The sequence below is a fragment of the Cyprinodon variegatus genome, unplaced genomic scaffold (genome assembly GCF_000732505.1).
Source record: "Cyprinodon variegatus isolate N-32 unplaced genomic scaffold, C_variegatus-1.0 Scaffold285, whole genome shotgun sequence".
NCBI lineage: Eukaryota > Metazoa > Chordata > Actinopteri > Cyprinodontiformes > Cyprinodontidae > Cyprinodon > Cyprinodon variegatus.
In genome coordinates this window covers 713,398-727,948 of record NW_015150738.1, presented here as the reverse complement: position 1 = coordinate 727,948, position 14,551 = coordinate 713,398, and the positions used below count along the sequence as shown (strand labels likewise).

General features: G+C 37.4%; 1 protein-coding gene across 3 annotated transcripts in view; it reads right to left on the bottom strand.

The window, feature by feature from the left end:
- Positions 1-13,986, bottom strand: part of sbf2 (SET binding factor 2) — a 116,396-nt gene extending 102,410 nt beyond the window's left edge. For all 3 annotated transcript variants that reach the window (XM_015383466.1, XM_015383468.1, XM_015383467.1), the window contains exon 1: positions 13,850-13,986. In XM_015383466.1, the coding sequence (XP_015238952.1) occupies positions 13,850-13,904 (55 nt within the window). In that variant the 5' untranslated portion in view covers positions 13,905-13,986. The remainder of the gene's footprint in view (positions 1-13,849) is intronic.
- Positions 13,987-14,551: the final 565 nt, after the last annotated feature.

The following is a 14,551-nucleotide window of genomic DNA, read 5'->3' as shown; positions in this document are numbered from 1 at the left end:
AAGATTTAAATGCAAACTTGATTTTCACTTTTTTTTAACTTCTAGGAAGTTTTTTTTAAATACTTTAAGCTTTCTGAGGAAAAATTTCATGCTAAAACTGCAATCAACCGTGATCAGTTTATAACAAACTTAAAAAAAAAAGAAGAAACTTAAGCGGATAAAAAGTACGGATGGATGGATGGATGGATGGATGGATGGATGGATGGATGGATGGATGGATGGATGGATGGATGGATGGATGGATGGATGGATGGCATAAATTTCTTTAATTTAAGATAACCATCTGGAAACTGGGAATATGGTATTTTTTTCAGTCAATTTTTTTTTAGCTATGAATAGATGTCAATTCTTCTGAGAATGGGCAAAACATGTAGCAAGTTCTGAAACATTTTGAATCGAGGTTACAGTAAAAGCACAAAATATAATAAAATACTAAAAAATCTGAAATATATTTCTAAAAAAATTGGTGAGAACATAATTTAGGCTGATAGCACTGAGGAAATCCAAGCTTCACACAGAACAGGCCAAAGAACCAACATATATAACAAACCTCTTTATCACCAACCTCTTCATTCCCAACACTTAAATCTTCCCAAATCCAATATTGATCTATTATGATTAAAATACCTTCGCGGCTCAGCTAGAGAAAAAGTTACAAAATAAATCAACACATTGAGATAAACTAATTCAGTACTTTTAATTTGCACATTTTGGATGCTCAGATTCAACCATAAATACAACCTCTAAACTGTTTAAAACTTTTTTTCTGTATTTATTTAGAAAAGCTTTGAACTAATTTGACAGTAGCTTGTACACAAGATGGAACATTTCACACAGGAAAGGATTAAAACCAATCTCTGCTCCAATCTGATTAGCAAATGCTTTTAAAATATTCCTCCACAAATTAAACTGAACCTTGACCAGCACTGTTATAGGTTCTAATATTTATTTTCCTCATTCAAAGTGTCAAGTTAGGCCAACAGGGTGTGACCAATAAATATAGCCTGTACATTTAAGCACAACAACATTTCTGAGACATCGATATGGACATGAGAAATGAGCTCCACACATTTAGCATGTCCGAGTTAATGCCTTCAACCCTGAAATCTTTACCTCCAAATCAACCATCTCATAGATTCCCAAAGGACACCATATGGCCAGGGCTTGCAAAATTCCTACATTTAAATTACAGCTCATAACTCATGTTAGCATATCTATTTAGAGGGTGATGCATAACCGCAGCATTCTTATTTAGCAATCTTGAAAGCAAACAGAAAAGGATATTTATCTAATTAGGGGGGGAAAAATTCAATGACTTCACCATGGTGTTATTTTAAACTACTTTCAGCTCTGTCAACTTGGAAACAATTTCCATTCGTTAGACAAAAAATAAAGATCTCTTAAAGACAGAAATTACATAAATGTGGCTGATAAGAGTTTATTTAACCTAGATGCCTGAAATTCAAACCATGATGAAACCCTGCATCACTATATTACCAGCTCTGCTGAGTTCAATAAACTAATGTCATATAAAGAAAAAAATGCAGGGGACATTCAAGAAAAAATGGTGACTTAAAGCACTTTTATTGGAAGTATTAAAAAAAAAAACGGCACTCAATATTGAGCTGGACACGTAACAACAGTTTATATCAGGCATTGAGAGGTCACGCAGAGCAAACTGTGTCATGAAAAATAAAAGGAGAAGTCTAGAGTTACTGGTTGTCCATGTTAAACCATCTGTATTTTAAAATATACTTTTTATGTCTACTGTCAAAATAACAAAAAAAAAAAAAAAGAGTTGGTGTTTCTGGATTATGTGGCGATTAGAGCCGTGTCTGAACGTCCTCCCTAATCACTATATAGGGTACTATATAGTTCGTGGTTAAGCCATTTCAGATGAGTGTCCAAATGTCTAGTGGATGAAAAAGTAGTGGACTCGAAAATTCCCCACAATGCACTTTGGAAGTAGTGATCGTCCAACGTCACTTGACAAGCAGATATATCCCAGAATGTTTTGTGAGAACACTCCTCGTAAAGCGTGATGGGATTTGTTGTGTCGGCGGCAAGACAAGGGTGTCGTAGGCCCTGTGCGGGGAGGCAAGAGTTACGTGACCATTTGGGAGTAAAAAGAAGTGATAATCTGTCTGAACAGTCAGTTAACTGAGTTCACTATAAAGTCCACTATATAGTCCCCGCTTCATATAGTTATTGAGGGATTTAGGCGAAAATTAGCATTAAGTGAAAGTAGATCCATAAGCGTGTGGATTAATTCGTAAATAATAAACTGCACAATCATAACCTGGTTGGAATATCACTTGCAGGAAAGCTTGGAGTATTTTGTACTATATTGTATTTCAAGTGTCAGGCATTATCACTATAAACACTGATGAGGTAGTTTACCAGTTAAATTAATTCTTAATATTTCCAACAGCAGTTGTTTTGATGCCATTAGAATATAACCTATTGCTGGTTAGTGGAATTAATAACCAAATTACTATTTTTTTCCTGAATTAATATTTTATCTATAAACAAAAAAAAAAAAAAAAACATTTCTACAAATACCAGCTTTAAAAATGACCATGATATTGATTTTGTACAAGTTAGGGCTTCCAAATACATACTGATGTGTATGCTGGCCCTTTGTTTGACTTGTCAAAGCTTTAAACGTAGATTAGGTCACCCTGGCAACTGCTACATGTTTAGTGTTGGCAATGGATTTTTGGCCACAGATTGCTGTGAAGCACTCATAACTCAGTACATGCCGTGACTCAGCAAACTCCCCAGCAGAATCCTTATGAAGCCCCCCGTGTTACCGTCTGAACAGAGATTAGATACGTTGGACAAGGGAGGCAGAGTTGCCACAACAGGAAAACGAGCAGCAACACATCAACAAATTGACACAAATTGTCTAAATTGTCTTTAGACTGCAGCTATCCGGCACCTCAGGCCTGCTGTCAACAAGTTCTTGAAACATAGACCTCTACATGGGAGGGTGATCATCAATCACAACGAAGGCCTTAGGATCCAGTCCTCCTGGTCTAATGGTGTACATAGAGTCCTCTACTCGTGCTTTAGGTCACCTCAAATATTTAGATTAATCTATACAGTTTAGGAGGGTCCAGCTGGTTTGGACATCTTCCCCTTAGTCCTTTTGATTACCATTTGAAAACCATACACTTTATTTACTCCAATCAGCTTTGTCTAATGAACTTAAATTTGATTGATGATTGTATAACTTGTTTTGCTCACAATTATAGGAAAGGCAAGTTCATTTGTAAAGCTCAATTGAGTAAAAGGACAATCTAAAAAGCTTTGCATGAATTAATAAAATAAAAGAAATAAAAATGAATGAGAAGAGGACCAAACACAGCATGGTGATATAGCAGGACACCAATCTTTCTGACAATTACATGTTTTAGGTCTTTGCAGCTCCTCTAATTAAACACATGTGGACTGAGTGTTCCCTGTAGTAACTTTCAACCACAGATGAAACTAAATGACAAAATTCTTGACATTCCACAAGCCTTTACTCGTGTATTAAAACAAGCCCCGCTTTCAAATACAACCCCCATGATAACTATAAAGAACCCCCATAAGCGAGGATAATGGACTCCAGGCCTGAAAAAGAAGCATGCTAATTTGCACATCCGCCAAGCACGAAACAAAGGGGAGTGAAGTGCAAAAACAAGGAAAAAAAAAAGGTTATTTATTCCTTTTTTGGGCAGAAGATGCAGAAACAACAAAGATGGAAGGAAAGTTGGCTGAGGCCATGATGGATGCTTAAAAGGAGAAGCGTACCACCAGTTGGATGTACGCAGGTTCAGTTCAGTTAAGCAGCATTAGAAAGAAATTAGGAAAAAAATATTTTTTTTTTTTTTTCCTAAGGAGATTCAAAACATGCATTTTAGGAAAATATTTAATATATTTTGTATTTTGAACAACTTGATATTCTCTATTCAAATTAAAAAAACTTAGACACCCTATCAACTTTTTCGGTGCAGAAACACAAAAAATATGTAGATTTTTTATTGGATTTTAAGCTAGTACTTTTAATATACTTGCAGCACATTTTGTTCTTGTTCTTTTTTTTACGCCTTAAGAAAAAAAAAACTCTTTGAAAAACAGCAGGAGGCTCAAAATGTGGTTGGAAAGCCTCTGCATTTGTGGTCGACCGCTGCTTCTGATCGCTCCTCTTGTTTTCTGACCTGGACAACGTGCCAAGCAGTCATCTCTCCGACTTCAGAACAAGTCAGCATACAACCACATTCTTAGAAGCTCCCGTGTAAACACATATATTTGACCTAGACTGAATAGCCCTAATAATTTATATCTGAATTGCGTGACGTGGCATATTTTCAAACAAGTGAAAACCCTGGAAGTAAAAGTTATTAGTCTTCTTTGATTAGAGCAGATGTTTCTACTCCTAGCAAAAGAAAGATTTCAATTTATCTTCCTGATTTATCTAACCGCTGTTTGGGGTTGATTAAATCAGCCAACACTCCTTCGTCACCATATATAGACAGGCCACCAGTGAAGTCTGCCAGTTTACGTAACACAGACGTCAGCCGCTAACCTGATAATAGCAAAATTATGCACACAGGTGGACCCCGCTGGAACAAATTCACAGGTATTACCTCTTCGCATTCGTAGAACACAAAACATTAAGATTGATTGGCCATAAAAGAGGAAATCCATCAAAGAAAGGAATGTTCTCCAACTTGGTGCTGGCACTGATTTTGCAACTAGTTCTGTTGAACTAGGTTGCTGAGGAAAAAAACACAAAGGAATAATTTACAGAGTAGTTGGAATTTAAACTCAAATGTTAATAAAATAAAAGTTTGTATAAACATGTGGGGAATCCCAGACTTCACTCACATGCAATGACCATCAGGAAACCAAAGTGATGGTCCACTAAATGTTATGCAAAGGATGAAACAGAACAAAGTTTGCATCGCCAAATGGTACAGGAGATTAGCTAACTGATGATGTCATCAATAACAAATGGTAAACCGCCTGTGCTTACATAGCACCATTTCAAGTCAGGAAACTCCAAAGCACTTTACACTACTTTCTTTCAGTCAGACCTTCACACACTAATGGTGGTGAGCTCCGTCGTAGTCACAGCGGCGCACTGACCAGGAAGCTTTATGTCTTCATATTACATCTTCAGGTCAAAAATATAAAAAGCATAACCGAAGCAGAAGGTTGCCTCCCAGTCAAATGGGTAAAGAAAAGCAAAACACATCAGAGTCGTCAACCAATTCAGATTTCCTTGTCAAATAGATATCAAGATCTAGATATTACTGCACAAAGAGGTCAGACTGACTGCCTGAACAAATAGCTCTGAAATACTACTGTCAACATCCTGAATGTCATATTTCACTTCAACAATAGGATTGACTAAAACGTTTCCTGCCATGAACTTTAGGTTCATTTGCATCGTGACAAACATCATCATGTTCTGATTTTTACCACTGTGATGTAGGTGTTCGTCATTGAGAGAAATCCAAACAACAAGCTGCACAAAAAGTCAAAGGAAGCAAAACAGTCAACGGAGGAAAGAAATCTTGTATGTAAAAAGAAACGAGTGAAACCAACCTCCATCTTATACCAGACTCAAGGGAACAGAATCTGGTCCTTTTTGGTCGATGTTGGGCGAATAGAAGTAAATGATGACAGTGAGCTCATGGCAGGTGATTTAACATTGGACAGGTGTTACCTATGGAAGCTGGAAATGTATGAAACTGGGAGAAGTGACAAAATGACAGCAATGAGACGGTTTAAATAATTGAACGGAGAGTTAAGTCTGCTTTTTTTAGTCCATAACAACAAAACTACCAGTTTCCCGCCGGTATACCCTGATTGAATGGGAGCTGAAATCAAAAGACAGAACCAAATAGCACCAGGTTTAATGAACTAATGTCTCGAATGTTCATGTCGACACACAAGTCAACATCTAAATACTTTTCTATATACTTTCAAATAGTCTTTTTTTATATATATAATAGTGTAATAAGATCCCAAAGGAATCTCTAAAAACACAAAATCTCCAACTATCCTTCAAATTGGGTCCAAAAACTATCAAATTTAACAAGCAGATTTAACTTTGCAAGGTAAAAAAAAAAAGGATCACTTCTCTGGCCTAAAGTGGAAAAATTTTCACTTCCTAACATTTGTCTGCTCCCAGTTTTGGTTTCAAACAATGCTTTATTTGTAGCATCACATAAGTTAGAGGCTCAGACATTTTAAGAGTTATTTTGCAACGTTTACAAGTACTTTGTTGTTTTACAACTCAATATAAAAGATCTGACCAATAACTGTTTTTTTTTTTTTTTTTTTTAGTTCTTCAAGATTGGGGGTTGGTTTTTTTTATTCAACTGTATTCAAGGCAGTGACTCACACAAAAAAAAAGGATGAAAGAAAATCCCTTTACAGTGATGCGCATGAGGCTGATAGCTGGTGAAAAAATTACAACTTAAAATGTTTCTTTAAGGCATTGTCGGTTTTAACCCCTGTTTGTTATGCAATTCCTGCCACATTAAGTTGCTTTTCCTCTTTCACTTTACTATAAAGATCCCTGCAGCAGATTGCTCACATAATAGCCTCAATGAATAAGTAAATCATGGGGAAAAAAAGCTGAGTTTAGTTCACTAAATCATTCCAAAAAACAAAACTATTTACATTTATAAAAAAAAAAAAAAAAAACACAGTGTCATTTAACATTATTTTTTATAACATTGGCAATTATGACTTACAACCAATAAAAATCTATGGGTTATTTTTTTATTTGCAATAATAAGAGTCATTTTCATAGAGAAATGGTATATTATGGCCAGCAGACACTTCTCTGATGATCAATTCTCCATATTATATTATATAAATATTGCTTTAATGGCCTTAGTTTCTTTCTGTAACATAAACCCCACAGCTACGGCACTACATTGACAATAGAGACAGGGACCATGGTCCAGCCAGAATCTAAGAAAAGCTCCCAGAAGTGTTATAATCGGCATTATGCTTGGATTTTTTTGCACATGTGGACTGAGTGGCTTGTTAATGACATCTTATAAGAATTTCATTTGGCATATAAAGAAATATAATACGTTTATTTAAAGCGCCTTTCAAAACACACAATATTAAAAACAGTGGAGGAAGTCAGTGGATGTATTCAGTCTTGAACAGATGCATTTTTAGTCTCGATTTAAACAGAGGTAAAGCATCAGTATTGTAAATATCAGGAAGGAGTGAATTCCAGAGTATGGGAGCAGAGCAGCAGAAAGCTCTGCTCTTCATGGTGTTGAGGCTCAATAAGGTGGATGGAAGAGGAAAGTCTAGCTAGGAGGTAGCAATCTGTAGGATATCTGAGAGGTATGGGGGAGCAAGCTTATGGATGACCTTGAACGTGAACAGAGGGACTTTAAACTGAACTCTGAAGTTGAAAGGGAGCTGGTGATGCTCCTTTAAGGCTGGGGTGATGTGACAAAAGGATTTGGGGTTTGGATTATTAAACAAGCCAATGAATTCTGGATCAACTGAAGCTTATGGGTGGGAATGCAAGAGATGATGAGGATAGAGAAAATAGAAAAGAACAGAAGCAGAGTACAGGGAAAGAGGGGACGGCGATGATAAATGTTTCATAGATGAAAAAAGGCAGAACAGGTAATGTCATTGATGTGGGAGGTGAATGAGAGAGTGCTAAAGGGAGGGAAGGGAATGATAGGGGAACTGTCAATTGAGAGAGATAAACTCAGTTTTGGGTAAAACTGATTTGGTTCCTATCAGGAGAGTTACTGTTTTGTTGCAGTTTGGTCCAAGGAAGTTAGAGGTGAAGCAAGCCTTAATTTCAGTAAGGCAGAAGGTGAGGGAGAATGGAGTATGGCTGATCAGATAGAGCTGGGTTTCATCCACATAACAATGAAAATTGATATTCAATTTCTGAAAGATGTTGCCAAGGGGCAGAAGGTAGATGATATAAAATAGGGGCCCCAGGACAGAGTCCTGAGGTACAGTGATTGTGACAAGGAATGGATCAGAGCACTAAAGCACTTAATTGATACGAACTGAGCTCATAGACAGAGATATGACTGGAAGCAGTGGAGCGGTGCATGGGTGATGCCGACTGAAGACTGAAATATTGTGAAGGACGTAGCGGGAATTTGTGTCAAAAGCATCACTCAGGTCCAGAAGGAGAAGATTAGAAAGGAGGCAGAAAAGTCTGCTGCCATTAAAAGTTGATTTGTGATTTTTATGAGAGCATTTTCATTGCTGTTGTGGGGGCGGAACCCAGACTGGAATCGTTCATAAAGATTATCACCAGCTAGATGGGAGGGAATTTTGGAGGCAACTTATTTCTAAATATTTTAGAAATAAAAGGCAAGTTAGAAATGGGCCGGAGGTTATCGCATTTTTTTTCAGTGTCAGAGTTATTGCTGCAGAAAATGGCTCATGTATTTGGTTCTTATTTTACCCATTGCATAAAATTCCATAACTGATATGTTTTACTTTTTAAACCAAACTAAATGAACTTTTTAGCGATATTATAGATGTATCTGTAAATGTAGTTAAAAAAAACAACACTGCTGAAGTCATCTCACATCTATGGTTTACAAATAAAAATTAATTGAACTTTATTGATTTCCCAATGGAGAAATTTAACTCTGCATTTAACCCATTCCCTTAGGGAGCAGTGGGCTGCCATTGTGCGGCGCACGGGGAGCAGTGTGGGGTTAAGGGTCTTTACTCAGGGAGTGGGGCTTGAACTTAGCACCTCTGGATTCCAAGCACAATGCCCTAACCACTAGGCCACCTCTGTTAAACTGTGTAAATAGATATCTGTTAAGCACCTCAAATATAAATATCTCGTATCTTTTCATACATCTATAAACTGCCTGTGAATCCGTCAATGGAAAAGAGAAAATCCCCCATCCGTAAGGTAGAGAAAGTTCACAAAAATGTTGCTTAGCCCGTTTTTATCCTTCAAAGACATGTCTAGATTAGTTACCAGGTTCCTAATTAGACGGACCGTTACTAAACCTTATGTTTGAGCAGATCTGAAAAATAACTGCGACTATTCATTTTGCAAGAGCTCAGAACTTCTATTTTCCTTTCTGAAAGTTTCACAATTTATGTTAGTCAAGTGGTTCAGATCTTGTTCAGTCAGCCCCGAGAACCCAACTATTTCATCATGTTTATGTTATTACAGATAAAAACAAGAAATACTAGAAAATTTAATTGCAATATATAATCACCGAGACAGCCAACAATAACACACGGCAGCACTTCATGTGCGAATGTCTGCACTGTAAACTGTCCAGCTGTTGGAAGAGCTTTGACTGAATGTACCCAAAGCATGTTTACTTTATCAGGTTGTTTAATCCAGTGTAAAACTTTGTCATTCAATATCACTTTAAGACATCACAATTAAAATTTTAATCGGATGTGGGGAATTCGCACTGTAAATACTTTCTCAGTCTTAAGTCCAAAAGTATTAGCTTATCTCACCATTTTTCTTGAAGCAATCAGTAAAAGCTGCAATAAATATCAAATTATTTCATCAGGTCTGTGTGATGCAGATAAACCGAGAAGCGAGCAGATTTAAACAGACTATTTATTATGTCAGAAGGAAGCCAACAGACTGTGAATCAAACATGACTGAAACGAAAACAAAGGGAACAGGTCATGAGAACATGGACCCCCACTGGAGCAGATCAACAGGAGCTTGCAACACATACTAGTCTGCAGAGTCAGACATTTAAAAAAACCCACAAAGACACATATATAGGGTGTCTACAATAAAAACATGAAGATGAAAGAAGCAAGCATGAGTAGCAGACAAAAACACGAGTATGTCCGATAAAGGTGACTCTCTAGCATAAGCACTTCCTGTGTGGGTTTGCCTGCAGGACATCCCCCTTCCACCACAGATTCTCTTAAAAAGCTTTAACAAAAAGTCAATTCATGCAAGGTTTGAGGCACGAGACCTTGCATGAACTCTCCCTCAGTACGGATATCACAATAATGCTTTAAAAGACACTACTGATTTGTAACTAAACTGGGAAGCGGCACCACAGCTGACAGTAGCTGACTGCATCTCAATGTCTTTTAGCTCAGTAGCATAACGAGAGCCGCAGATGAACATTTACTTTGCTCACTTGAAATTTCAATTTCATTTTTGCAAGATTGATCGTTATTACATAAATGAATCCCAGAGTTCATACAGTCCCGTGGAGCTGAGACTGTCCACAGCATCTGTGAAATGGATTTAATGAGCAGTTTGATTCAATAAAACAGTGCTGATTTCCTTCAAATTAACTGTTAGAAAAGCAGCAGGTCTTTTTTTTTTTTTTTTTACTTGGAAAACTGTAATTTTAAGAGGACAGTTTGCCAGACTATATAAAAAGTCAAGCCAATACAAGAAAACGGCTCCCTATTGAAAAAAAAGGAAAATACAGAGTACAGTGTGGTTTCAGGACAGAATAAAAAGGTTTCCAACATTTTTTTTTTACAGGAAAGTATTCAACTATTTATATCTATTATAATCATAACAACTTATTTTTCAAGTATTATTTCTTGCATTCAAGACAAACCAACAATTGCACAGAGACACACTTTATCTCACAAACACTTATAAATCAATCTTTTAGATTGTGCATTAACTCATTTTGGGACCTCATAAAGGTTTTTTGGGATCACAGACTAATAATAATAAATGCAATAATTAAATAAATCAGGCAAAGTTGGAACAAACTGAGACTGAATTGAAACTTTTAATATTACAGCTCTAATTTATTATTTTGTTTATAGGCATCTCCTCCTTCGACAACATCTTACGACAGGTGGAAAGGTGATCCTCATTGCCACAAAAAGGTGTGAATGTTTTCCTTCTGACTGTGAGCAGATTGCAGTCTTAAGACTTATTCGCTGCGTTCTAAGTGAGAAGTGGGTCAGGCCAGTAGATCAGAAGCCAGCATGGAGCAGCAGGCTCAGGGATGAGCCACGTAGAGACTGCTGGTTTGAGTTAACGAGCAATATGGGAACAGAGAGAAGAGAGATTTGTTGTCTAGACAAACAACTGAAAGATGCATGTCTTTAATAAAGGCTTGCATTTTACATCTTAAGACGTTTTCTGAATCTATTTTTAACATGCATCTTGTGGGTAGAACAGCAATGACTGTCAGAAAACAGCAAACAGATCTGGTTCCAATAAGGATGTGATTATCCTTCTAGATGAGATTCAGGTCCCTTGTTAATAACAAATGATAATTATAACAATGGTAGCATGAAAACTATGCTACTATATTTTCCGGACTGTAATCCCCTACTTTTTCCCACGCTTTAAGCCATGCAGCCTATGCTAAGATGCGGCTTTTCTGTGGATTTGTCTTTATCCGACAGGTGACAAAAGTCAAAGTTGGTAAACGAAGAAGAAAGACACGATGGAGAACAAATGTCCCAAATTCACACATTTGAATATTTATTTGCTGCATTAAGCTGTCGAATCAATGAAGAGACAGTGTGCAACTCCTGCAGATTTTAAATAAAGAGCTGAAGAAGCACCATCCTCTAGAAAAAGCTCTTACGGCCACAAGCCAACAAGCAATCGGGAGCTAGGGGTGATACGTAGAGCTCCCCCTACAGGTTTGGTGGGGGACAGATCAGTGACTTATGCCCCAGTGTGGCTTACACATATATGTACGTCTCCAGTTTTTCAAAAAACTGGTGTGGGTGAGGCCCTATACTCCGGACAATACGGTAGATCTTAAGTTCAGAGTACAGAGAAGATCAAAATAAATGTTCCATCTCTTCCATAGATTCCCTTGAATCCAGTTAGACTGAGCAATACCAGAAACACATGTCTATTTTTTTAGCGGATGCATACAGCCAATGAAAGGTTTTGTTTATCTATTGCGTGCAGCACCATGAGGTGATACTGGATTCAACCGCTCTGGAGGTCAGAGCAGACATGGAGCTGGATAGCTGCCATTACAATACGCTAAAAAACTTTAAACATCTTTACTTTTTGTTGATAGGGAATCCTATCAGACATATAAGATGCAATAAACTGCTAAAGGTTATTTATCCAAGATGAAATGTATTAAAAGTGCAGCTTTACTTGAGAACTATGCCTCCATAAAAAAGAAAGTTTTCATCATTTGATTAAACATGTGCAAAGCTGCTTCCTGACTTGGATGAAAGGAATGTGAGGCTGGACTTGTAAGTGTAATGCATGGGGGGGCTTCCTGTCCCGCTGCAGAACAGTGAGGAGGGAAAAAAGCCTTAAAACAAGAAGTGCCTTTTGTTGCAGTCAAGTAACAATACACCCCACAATGTTCATACAAATAAAATTAATTAAGTTAAATTAAAACCCTACAAGCATCCTAGTCCCAGAAAACATTCTTTAAAGTTTTTTTGTTTTATCTTTTATGAAATTAAATATTGAGTGAAATCTACAAAAAAATAAATCAATAAATAAAACAATCCTCCATATTCATCTAGACTTGAAAAACTCAAAATCAAATCCCACACTTTCTAATACGGTGAAGTAAAAAAAAAAAAGAAACAAATGCAAAGCGTTACAATAGCATCTGTGAGAAACAAAGGAGAGGAAAATGTGGATATATGGCAAAATCTCACAAACACCTAATTTTACATCATCATTGTCATTAAATCAAACATCTAAATCACATCACTTGATTATCATTTCCAACTTAGAACAGGAGCAAAGCTGTCAACCAGACGAGACGGAGCAAAGTACATGTTTTGGGAAAGCTGAGTTCTTTTAGTGTTTGCAGAAAAATGCTAAATAAGTCTTTAGAGAAAGGTTTGATTATCATTTTTGAACAAGCATAAAAAAAAAGACAATATATTATAAAATCCTCTATAAAATGGAAGAAAAAAAAATCTGGAATAGGTATTGTTTTCCAGACATACGGCTCTTGAAATCACTATTCCAAATTAATACATGTTGTAATTATACTTAAAAGTACATGCTGTCAAGGGAGCGTGGTGGACTTTATAGCAAACTCGGTTAACTGACCATTTGGACAGATGATCACTACTTTTCACTACCTGTTGGTCATGTGACTCCTCCTTCCCGCAGGGTGTCTGCACCATCTTTGGTATTTACTACAACAAATCCCATAATGCTTTGCGAGGTTCTGAAAAGAGCATGAATTCTGTATTTATCATCTTTGATGCTAGTATATTGATGTGTATAATTAACCACAAAAAAATGTATTAGAGGGAAAAAATTGTAGGAGTGGACAATGATTGGGTAAGGGTGGCCATAGCCACCCCTGGCCCCCCAATATAGCTCCGCCCCTGTTTTAGGGGTTTGCCCCCAATTCACTCCCTTCATGGAAACAGAGAAAAGGGAGAGAACATGGGGCTGCAGTAGGGTAAAAATAGATCAAGGTTAGTATGCATAGCTTTACGCAATAAAAACTACAAATGTGGTGATCAATGACCATGGCCTGGATTGACTGACTGACTGAACAAACAGTGAAGGGAGGAGCCAGATTTGGGTTTAAACGGCCAAATCTGAGTAGTGTCAATAAAGCAGAATCACTACAGAGACAGGATGTGAGAGATTTTAATCCCACAGGAAAAGTTTCCCTTAATCCATATCTAATTTGACAACCTTCTCTAATGCACAGCCACTAATTCACCGCGATCCGCCCCCCTCCGGCTGGTTTCAAACATCTGGCCTGCTAAAAGGAGGAAAAGAAAGTGTTTCCCAGCTCGCCTAGCCCTCCGTGCGGCTAATGCTATGTAGCATCAACATCATCTCACACAGAGACTCGGCCTGGAGCAGAGAGATCCGCTAACCCCGCAGCGGCACAACACTTACCAGCCTTCTCATGGTCGTATCCGACGACGGTGAAATAGTCAGCCAACCTAGCCATGTCTGCTGATCTTCCCGAGATATACCAACACAATTCAGCATTTTCCCCCCTTCCAGAGAACAGCCATGTTTGACAGGAGGAGCGGCAGTGCGCATGCGCGTGGGGAGCTGGGATCCATCCATGGGCGTGGGCCCTTTCAGTTTACAAACATATCTAAAAAAAAACAAAACCCAAATGTTTAACATCCAGTGTTTATGCAGCAGCCACTCGGGAATATCAGTTCTAATCTTACACAGCAGATGGATTGAGGGACAGGTATAAAACAAAAATAACAAGATATATGTGAATTATAAATGCAGATTCCACATATCAAAATATATAATAAAATAGCTGCATTAAAGTTAGAGGCCTTATAGTAGCTTTCACTGTGAAGCATTTTTTCTAATAAATGAACAAATATAGAGAGTTACAAACAAGATCACGTTTTACATTGAAATGGACTATCATAACATCATAAATGCTGCAACAGAGAAAGGGAAAAATGACCAAGTAAAAGCTTTTCCAGCCTGGGGAAACTTGTCTGTCACAATCATTTTTTTTTTAAACTAAGCAACTAAAAGAGAAATAAATGAGTGCAACTATGCAACTGAGAAACGGATGGATGGATGGATGGATGGATGGATGGATGGATGGATGGATGGATGGAT